The 10677-nt window shown below is 39.8% G+C and overlaps 1 protein-coding gene across 4 annotated transcripts; it reads right to left on the minus strand.

Annotated features, from left to right (window-relative positions):
- Positions 1-955: 955 nt before the first annotated feature.
- Positions 956-4400, minus strand: LOC306779810 (uncharacterized protein). 4 transcript variants are annotated; one of them, XM_079271824.1, is made up of 4 exons: positions 3748-4400; positions 2990-3103; positions 1718-1760; positions 956-1497 (listed from the first exon to the last, which is right to left on the minus strand). In XM_079271824.1, the coding sequence occupies exons 1-4, from the start codon at positions 3799-3801 to the stop codon at positions 1361-1363; spliced, it is 348 nt and encodes a 115-aa protein (XP_079127950.1). In that variant the 5' UTR covers positions 3802-4400; the 3' UTR covers positions 956-1360. The 4 variants fall into 4 exon arrangements, with proteins under 4 accessions (XP_079127950.1, XP_079127948.1, XP_079127949.1 ...); XM_079271822.1 differs by having other exon boundaries at positions 956-1560; XM_079271823.1 differs by having other exon boundaries at positions 1718-1778.
- Positions 4401-10677: the final 6277 nt, after the last annotated feature.

Here is a 10677-nt window from a genome sequence, read left to right on the forward strand (position 1 = left end):
GAGTCTGTGTTCATGAGGCCAACTTCACATGTGCTACTTCCCCGACCTTTTCCACATCTGCTCCACCAATCAGATCTCCCCCTCTCACTGGACCCCTTGCCCACTTATTAAACATTATTTCTATCCATAATAGGAAACTTGTGTACATAGGAAAGTGTTTTGTATAAATGAGTACTATTTTCGACATCTTCACTAGAAACCAGGGCACAATGTAAACTTTGAACTGACGTTATTGTAATGAAACAGAAGAGGACTTAATGAGAAACTATAGAACTATACAGACACTGCTTTATCTTGATTTATCGATCAGAGTGGACCATGCATAGGTAACAATATTTATTTCTTCTTTTACAGGACATTTGGTTGCATTGTCTCTTTTTTTATTTAATTACATTTTTTTTATCTTTTTTTTTGATTTTGATTTTTTACTTTGTCACAGGTTGCTTGATTTGGATTTTGCCTTTTTTAAATTCCACTTTTTTGGGGGCTGGGAGGAGGACAGCAGCATTGCATGTTCTGAAAATTTGGCTGGTTATTAAAAAAAAAGGGAAATGGTGAATTTAACAATTTAAAAAGGGGTTTAATTAAAACATTTTAAAAATGCAGATGTTGTTCCTTAAACTTTTATGGGGAAACATTGCTTCAATTTGCAATTGCTTGTGTTTAACTCTACATTTTCTTTTCTATGAAAACAAACAAAAACAGAAAAAGAGTACTCAACACCTTGTGCAATAAAGCTATCTTTTTATGAACTGTGATGCTGTTATTCATTATTTCACAACCATGAAGTGTATATATATATATATATATATATATATATATATATATATATATATGCAACAAAGGCTAATATTCTATCGTCAATGCCTGGACATGACGTAATTATAATTCAGAACCTGATTGAAACACTAGAGGGCATCATTCTGCAATGAAACACAGCAAAGGCTTCCAGAGGAGTTTATTAACAGGTTGGTACAATTCGTTTTTGAAAGACCCACATGTTTACAAATGATTTGATTTTGATTTTCTTCCTCACTAATACACTCAAACACTGTTTATATATATTTACAGCATACTCGCATCATCACAGCATATCAAAACTAGCATTCATTCAGATGTACACTGTATTATAATACATATTTCACATAGAATCGTAGATATTATGACAATACGCTGTTTGAAATGTAACCTATTACTGTTGTTTTATTGTTTATATTGTGTCATTAATCCAGGAGCTTTGACTGTATGCACTTTTGAATATGATTGATCATATGCTTGCGTTATCACAGAGTTCATCCATTGTTGAATCCACATACGTCCCCACCTGCTTCTCCCAGACAGTACAGGTACCGCCGTCCCTCTACTTGCCGTTCTTATGTTTCTTCTGTTGGAACTTCCTGAAATGTGTCTGGATGGTGGCAGCGGCCTTCTCAACTTCAACGGGGCTGAGCGGAGGAACAGCGGGCATGGTGGACGTCCCATTGCTGGCATTGAAGTCTGAGCACGACAGGACACAGGGGATAGCCAGAGAGACTGAGGCAACAGCCATGGAGGCATAGTCTGTAGCAATGATTAAGTTCAAACACATTGTTTTCATGTTAGCCATTGATTCAAGTGGGCTTGAAGTTTGAGTCAGTCAGATTTGACACTTGATTTGAATGAAGTAACTTTAAGATGAAGTAATATTGCAGAAACATGTATTAACAGTGTTACTTACTCTTTCTATACACGCCTATGCTGTTCCTCCTGAAGCCATCAAACTGAATGAAGCAGTTCAACTGTGTTAGAAGACACACTCACTTTGTTCACATACATGTGACAGTACAAAATCAGATACAGATTGCAATCACATAGGCGCTTTTGCTAAATTCTCCATCTCAGCTGTACAAAATGTACAATCCTTGAGGAATGAATGTGCACGTGTGAATGTATATGTTTGATTGCACCTGTGTGTGTGTCCTTTCTTTCTGCAGCTAGTGTGATGACCTCAAACACAAATCCCCTTGATTGGGATTACAGCACAAGCGGAGCAGCGGCAGGAAGCCAGAGTCTGAGCAAGAGGCTGAGTTAGACAGTTTAGCGCTCAGTCCCACACAATGGCTCAATGAGGTCCAGTCTCTCCTTTTACCAGACACTGAGGTGAATTTATTCACATCTGCCTCTGTGCGTTATGTTGTTTTTTTCTGGACTAATGTTCTTTCGCCTTCTCATCTCAGCACCTGTGCCCTTGGTTAACTACCAGCCTTCCTCTTCCTGCTCAGCTCTTCCCCACCTTCATCTTTACAAAGATCTACATCAAAGTCACCTCAAACTAAGAAAAATGCACAAAATATCCACAGACAGGTGTACTACAGTTTGTATGGCATTAAACATCAGAAGTGTGTAGTTTGGACTGAAATGTGCTTTGTGTTTGAGGAATCCATAATGAAAGCCTCAGGAAAAGCCAAATAACTGCAGTTGTGGACAGTATTGATCTTTGTGCAAGGCGTTATTGATTCACTAATATTGATTTCCTTTGGGCCAAAAGGTCATCGTTTAACTGAGTCGAATGCACTCAACTTTATTTTATTCTATTGTAATATTTGAATGGTTCTGTTTGAGTCCAGAGGCACCAAAAGTCAGATGTTTTTTTACATCACATGTCTTTCCTTTGCAGTCCTCTGAGACACGATAAGCAAACATAGAACACGTGACCATGCTCACATGCTCAATCAAGCTTGACTGCTAAACTTTCCACATGTCTCACCATTAGATAACCAAAAATAAGTGCTAATTTACGAGTAAAATAACAACCACAAAAGTTGCATGTCTCCTTTTGTAATGGAACTCTGAGAAAACTCTAGTAGACAGGATGTGGTTTTGGTGCATGACTCATGTGCAGGATGATTGTGTGTTGTGTTAACTGTAACATATAAATCGCCTTGGTGCATCAGCATGCTGATGTGTGTGACAGCAACTGTACTGAGGTACAGATCTCATTACTACTAACCTTATCTGTTTTGCTGCTCCTCCGACTGTGTGACACTGAGTGGACCTGCCACGGCAAAGGCTGGGACACTATGTGAGGCAAAGGGTCCTGCTGACGTGCAAACCGCACCCCTATCTGAAAGTGAACAGGAATTTGGGTTAGAGGTGCCTATGTGTGAGTTGAGGTGAGAAACATAAGCCACCTCACCACTCAACTTGCCTCTCTCCCATATGACTCCCCACATTAACGTATAAAATAAAATAAAAAAATAAAAACATTACATTTTCAGTACAGTTTGGCCTACTGAAGTTTATTGGTGGTACTTTACTTTTTACTGCTGACCTGGTCTTTTTTTTCAGAAACATGATAATTACATAATTAGCAGAGATGAATAAGGTTTGATAATACTGCACATTAAAACTTTGGTTTAACATCACATTAATACTATTTTGATGTCAATAAAATCCTGATTGATTTGACACTGACTGTCTGTTTTAACCTCACCACAATCACATTTTGAAGCCGTCTATATAAACCTAATTTATATTAGACACTCTTGACCTGCTGGGTGAGAAAACCACAATGTTATGTTGCAGCAAAAACACACAGCACTTTATCCATTAGTATATTTCTTCTACTCTAATATTTTTAATTCGTATATTTTAATATTGAATACATAGAATGCTGTTTAATGTTTAAAGTAACAAGAATATTAGCTTAAAACAATCAATACATTAAAAAACAAACTAAATAATCAACTGAATTTCTAATCATCTTACCAATTCTACGACTTTGACCACCATATACATGGCTGTTAGCATGGTGATCAACATCTTGACCACTATTCCTTTTGTGTTTCTGTTAATCCTTAATGTCCTTGGTTTTCGCTAACTTTCCTCAGTCCTGCTGAAAGAACAGATCCGAGCAATCAGGAATGCAACGCCAGGCTACTCAGGGGAAGGACAATTGAACACACAGTGTGGAGTATGTCCGCTCACACAACTTTCTCAGAAACACACAATCACACATACATACACATGCACACGGACTTCATTCACACTGTCTCTAAGACTGCTAAAGAGCTTTGCAGGACAGAAATAGAGAAGCTGTAATCGTTTCCTTTGCACAACACTTATCCATCAGGTGTGCTTTCACCGTTCAGGCAGAAGAGGCAGATCAGGTTTTAATTTTTTGTTCATTTTATTCCCAAATTGGATTAAAACAAGAATAAGTCTAACTGATAATTTGCTCTGCTTTCCTTCAAGTTCAAATGTCTTGCATGCTAATTAAACAAACCCATGTCGTACACTGGTGTGAATCAGGAAGAAGCGTTGGGGTTGAGGTAAAATCTGTAAAATATTGAATTAATTTACATCGCTTTTATGTTTAAAATCCCTGCTTTCTATTGTAACTAGTGTAGTCCCATGATTTGTGTGTGTGTGTGTGTGTTTAATGACTCATCTTTTGGGACAATAAAGTTAGAATTTAAGTACAAGATATTGTTTCTAGCTGTAAGTACTCTCATTCACTTGAAGTTCAAACACCTTAAGACTAAAACGATTGTGCAACACTGGTTTCTAAACAACTCAAAGGCGAGGCTAGAAGGAGCAGGTTATAGCAAGGAGAATAAACTGTCTGTGAACAAAGGGGAGCGTCAGTATTCCAGCTACTCAAAGTAATCAGATAGATCTGAGAGATCACACATAACTATGGGTTTGTGTGCGTCATTGTCTGCAGCCTTGCGTCTGACCCCTGCAGGCCGATGATAAAACGTTGCACAGGTGTCAGTGAAACATTTTGACCGTACACTGCACTGTGAAAGACAGACACCACCTGCTGCTATCTGAGTATCAAGCCCGTCACGTAAAAACGTTTCGCATGATGACACTTGTTTACTCTTTTCTAAGTAACCCTCGTGAGTGTTTTGTCTATGTGCGTAAGACTGATGTTCATTTTGTTCCTAGATAAGTGTCTTATCACTGAACAGACGGGTATAAGAGCTGTCCTGACTGAGAGACACAAGCACAGCGGTGGTGACAGAAAACATTTAAAGGATACTTCATTTACCAAGCAATTTTGTGTGGAGAAATAGGTAAGAAAAGTATGATTTTAATACAAATTCTACCAAGGAACACAAGCACCATCACAAAGATAGTGACTGTGGCTCAGAGGAAGAGGATGTTGAGACTCATTCAAAACACTGATAATGTTTTCATTTATTTATTTTGGTTTTCATCCTTTCTTTAAATGATCTGAAGACAGCGTGAAGAATTCTTCGGTCTTACCATGCATGCAAAGCCAACCAATGACAAAAACCTGTGATATTAAAAAAAGGTTTTTCCTTTAAAAACTTGCTACCTTAAAAAGGAGTATGAATGCACTGGGATTTAGAGAAGGGCAGACATGTAAAATACATCGTCACATCATGCAACGATAAATCGTCTCATCTTTTTCTCCTGATATATTTTAAAGTATGCCAAATTAACTTGTTCTGTGTTTTGAAAAGACCAACTAGAGTCCATCCATACTTGTTAGCCTTTTATTACAGATGTTGTATATGTTACACAATTTAAGTGAAAGAAATATAATAAAAAAATGAAGTGAATGACAAAGAACAGAAACTAATCCTTGAAGTATCTATAAACAAACATGCTCTGCTACACCTTGCTATTTCAGTATGGTCTTACCATGCATGCAAAGGATTCATAGGATGTGTGTGTTATGGAAGAATTTTACCTCACAACAAGAGAGAAGGCCAGAGCACATGTGACTGCCATGTGGCCGGCTTTGTGCCGTCGACTCACACGCTGCGATAATAACGCTACCCAAACTGGTTTACAATTATAAGGAATTTAATTCCACTGATGTAAGTACATTTACAGTTATACATTGGAGTGTACACTCCTATGACATATTAAAACAATAAAACCCCATTTGCAAAAACCTCACCCGGCTCCTCCGGTGTAACACGTCTGTCGTCCGGCAGCCATCACAGAACAAGGGCGAGGAAAAAAGTCTTAAATTAAACCTCCCACATCTGTTCGAAACACCTCCTCCTCCGTTTATCCCGATTCCTATTGGCTATCCTCCAGGAGTGTATTCTACTGTCTGGCTCTGAGTTCATCATCACATTCAATGACTGTCAGTTACGTTTAAACCCTTCTATAATAATCCTTCAAAATAAAAGTTATACTTCTGCACTTGGCAGAAGTTTCATGCTTATGTTTATCTTAATTATGCATTCTCAAAACCCTTATGATTATGACTAACTATGAATTATTAATTATGAATTATTAAACACTTTTATTATATCTACTAACTACAGTTTTTTACTCAAATTTCTTACAATTCCCCCCTAACTCACAGTTCACTGTGAGTTAGCTACTCGAATGTAGTTAGTTTTTCAAATGTCCCTGGAGACCTTCCCCCTACTCAATCCAGGGAAAGGCTCCCTATCTATCTAAACCGAGGCAAAGAATTCATGCACACAGATATCATTTCAAGTATTTCTGTTCAGTTCGTTTCAAGATAGAGTGCGTTGAGAGTCACTGCCTTCCACGTCTTGGGGCTGGCAGGATCAGGATACAGTCTGTAGGCTAGAGAACACATACTGAGAAGCCTTGACTGTTCTTTTACACGTGACAAAATTACATTTCTTAATCTTTTCCACCCTAAAATCCCTTTATAACCCAATTAAACAAAAAATTTAATCTCCAAATACTCATCCAAAACAATCCGTCTATTTTCCAAACTTCCAACATCTCACTGGATGTTTTAGAAGTCCATCTGGATGGTCAGGAACCGCTCGTGAAGTCCCTCTGGTGGCCTCATCTAGACTGTGGCCATCAGAAGCTCCAATTCGTCCTCATCCTCGTCACATAACTGGTTGCCTGGACTGGTGTCTGGCTCATCGGTGAAACAATAAACCCCTGTAGAGGTCCACGGATGCACGGGAACCCCCATCCACAGACAACTCGGAGGCTTATGATGACAGCACACAGAATAATTACGATTGCCAAAAATGTATGTTTTCACTGGCTAAGCATACTTCCCAACCAGTCGGTGAACGGATCAGTGACACCAGAGTTGTCTGCTAGCTCTTGGCTGAGTGCTGTCAGTCCCTCCAGCTCCCTGGTCACCGATCCATCAGGAGCTGTGTTATTCGGAATGAAAGTGCAGCACGCAGACCCAAACATCTGGCACACGCCACTTTTCTCTGCTAAATCATCTCTAATGCCATTCTGTTCTGCAAGGTCATTAAACTAGTCTTCGCCAGCTGTGCATGCAGTCCTGATATGGCGTCACTGGTGAAGTTTACTAAACGCTGTTGGTTATAGTAAATGTAGTTGATCCAATCGACATTTTTATTAATCATCACCCTCTGAGAGAAAACAGATTCTAAATCTGCTGCTATTTGATTTCTGGCTTGAAAGTCATTAGACACCCCCCTTGGCAGTCTTATGTCATCTTATGTACACTTGGTCATCAAAGGCCCCCTTCGGGCCGCCGGCATCTCTTTTGGATCTTCTGTTAGCATGTGGGCGTGGAGAGATGAGTTCTCCATAAGTTGCATCAGTGACAGGCAAGATATAGGTGACTGTTGCTACAATTTGCTTTAATTTGCAATAATACTACCTACATTGGGCCCTTAGCGGTATCTGAGACTATACAATCAAATGGACCCTCTGTAACTTTGAACAGAGGTGGGGTATTATATTCTACAGGTGGGTAATGCCAGTGCAGCCTCTGACAAGTGTGTTGGAGGGGCAAAGTGTCATCAGTAAACAGAGTTAAAATACAACTAATTCAGGACTTAGGAGTCTGAATCTTGAAGGAACTGGTGTTGCTAGGGGTCTAGATCCTAAACACACAATACAATCTGTACTACTGGCTTGAAGCCGTATATTGTACCCACCATAAATTCCCATCTGCCATTCCGGTTTCCACCCCTTACCTCATTCTCTGCGTCAGTCGTATGTCGAACCTGGTCTTTTTACAGGCTTAACAATAATCCTAATGAGCCCTTGTGGGGCAGGACTATCAGTAGCCTTTCCCTGTACTACGTAAAGTCCTCCGTCAGTCAATTTTGGGTCTGTTAAGGTAAGTCTTAAAGGATTACATCTACCCACCCCTTTTCTACACGTGATAAGAAGCTGGGGCATTTAACATCTTTAGTCGGTCTTTAAGACCTGGGTTGGGGTCTTTTCCTAAACCCTCGCCACCTGTATTCATCGTTGCCCATCCCCAATCTTCACAATCACAGTTATGATACGATAACAGCTTACCATACTTATTTGTGGCGGGCCCACACTCGTCAGTTATGATGCACAAGGTTTTGGACATCCACCCGTAGATGTGTTCATACCTGGGACCGGAAACGACTTCACAGAAGTCGACCTGGACCGTTGATGTTGTACCTTCTTTGAACGTAAGAGTGAGAGTTACATTTTCATAGGTGAGTGTCGTCAGATAAGCCTCTCTACGTGGTCTAAGATCGGTTTGATTAGCTACTGAGGCTAAATGTCGAATCCTGATGTAGTCATGCATGTGATCTGGTTCCTGTCTGTGGTTAATTCCACATACTAAGAGGGAAGCTACTGAAATCAGGAAGAAAGTAATTACAGACTTCCATAACCTACTGAAGCTAGAGTCTCCCAATGGAAGGCCTCGCTTAACCTGTGGGGGAAACGTCATTGTCAGTACTGTCTAAACCCTCTTTTGAGGTGTCTTTAACTTCAAATTTTCCTGTCTGATGTCCACTCCTGTCTCTGCGAGTGTCACACTTGTTACCTTCGCTGCTGCACAGTGAGTGAGGTGGTGTCAAGTTGCCAATACTACCTCCCATGGACCGGTCCACCTTGGTTCACTCCACTTGCGTTTGTGGACTTTTATCCACACCAGACTGCCTGGTGACACATCAGCCTGCTTCCTTTCGTCAGCTGCTGCTTCTGCGTTTGTCACCTGAGAAAACAACACTCGGCTCATGTTAGTTAGAGCTCCCGTATATTTCTCAATTTCTAGAGTTAGCAAGTCTAGTTGTGGTTTATCATGACGTTATTAAATCTCAAAATTTGTGAGTAGCACCTTTACTGAAAACGATTCTAAATGTGGATCTACAAAAAAAATGTTTGACACCTTACCATATCTGTTTGACACCTTACCATATTCCCCCTTCACCTCGATATCTCTGCTGTAAGGGATCACATGGCAACCATCTATGTATCTTGGCTATACCCTGAACCTCCCCATGGTCCTGGTGACAGCATGGGCATCTGTTGATGTCTCATGGGAGGAGGTCCAGCTGGACCTGGTCGTAGGTGCTGCTGATGTTGTGGTGGGAACGGAGCATGTTGTGGTGCTGCACTGATCTGTCTTCCTCTCCTTTTATGTGGGCAATCTCTTACCCAATGACCTTCTCTCCCACATACGTAGCACACTCCTTTACTTACAAGACCCCCACGCCCCCCTTTATCGTTACCTCTCCCTCTGTTGGATGCACCACTTCTGCATCGTGGTGGGGGCTGATTGTACACCACCGTGGGGGCTGGTACTGCTAGATTTTGTTGCTGCTGGGCTTCTGCTGCTATCATCTGTTTCTTGGCCTGAACTTTTCTATTTAATTCTCTGTCGACCTCTGCTACTTGCAGTTTCAGCAGTCGCCGCTGCATTCTCTTTATATCCTCGTCTTCTTTACTTTCTGCTCGTCTTTCCTCTATCTGCTGTTGCAAATCTTTTCTAATGCGTTCTACTTCTGTTACTTCACATTTTAGTCTTCTTACCAGTGCTCCTACTTCCTTACTCTGCTTCTTTAATGTAAACATTATGCAGCCTAGGAGTATTCAAATGTGTGTATTAAATGTGCATGCTTGTCATCACATGAATCAAAGTCAACTCACCCTCTGTGCTGTATGGCGTGTGGCCGCTGACTCCAAAACTGGGATCCGCTCAACCACGCACCTTGACTGAAACAAACACAGAACTGCCAAAAGTTCAGCAGTAAATGTTAGCATACGTCTGTAGTGTAAGAGAGGTCAACGATCTCTCAAATATGTTGCGCCGTCCGTGTCAAAATTGATTCTTAGGAACTATGTAAAATAGTAAATGTACCAAAATTAGTCAATACTGGATATGTGAAGGAATCTCGAATCCAAAATTGAAGCTAGAATTCCGAAATCAAACTCAACATCTAAATCAGAATCACAATCACAATCCAGTTCCAAATCAGAATTCGAAAGGTTTAAAATTGGAAGTAAAATGAAATTAAAAAAAAAAATGAATAATTAATCAATTAAATATTAAATTCAACTTTAAAATCAATAACTGTGTTCAAGATATTCAATCAGAAATACCAAGGCAAGTCAAACTGTTGAACTGCACTTACACTCTGGTCTGCACAAGAATGAATCACAATTAAGTTCAAGAATTGAAGAACAACTGAAACCATTAATCTTTGTTAAAATGCTGAATTAAAACCAAAGTCAACAACTAAAGTTATAATGCTTAATTAAAACTAAAGTCAGGATGTAAGCACAAAGGTCATAGACAATGAATTTCTAAGACTGTTTTGTGTAATTTATCTAGGAAGCCACTGGGTGGCATAAAACTATGCTGTGATTGTCTCTCTAAGTCACCAGATGTCAGTCTCTTTTAGTACTAATGTAATGACAGATTCAAAACACTAGGTTTAATATTATTATTATCATTAACTA

The sequence above is a fragment of the Melanostigma gelatinosum genome (genome assembly GCF_949748355.1).
Source record: "Melanostigma gelatinosum genome assembly, chromosome: 7".
NCBI classification, from domain to species: domain Eukaryota; kingdom Metazoa; phylum Chordata; class Actinopteri; order Perciformes; family Zoarcidae; genus Melanostigma; species Melanostigma gelatinosum.

Coding starts and splice junctions, on each gene's coding strand:
- LOC306779810 (XM_079271821.1), bottom strand. CDS start 3,801: ATGTTGATCACCATGCTAACAGCCATGTATATGGTGGTCAAAGTCGTA. Junction 3,104..3,747: donor TGGTCAAAGTCGTAGAATTG/GTAAGATGATTA, acceptor GTTCACTTTCAG/ATAGGGGTGCGGTTTGCACG. Junction 1,561..1,717: donor CATAGGCGTGTATAGAAAGA/GTAAGTAACACT, acceptor TCATTGCTACAG/ACTATGCCTCCATGGCTGTT.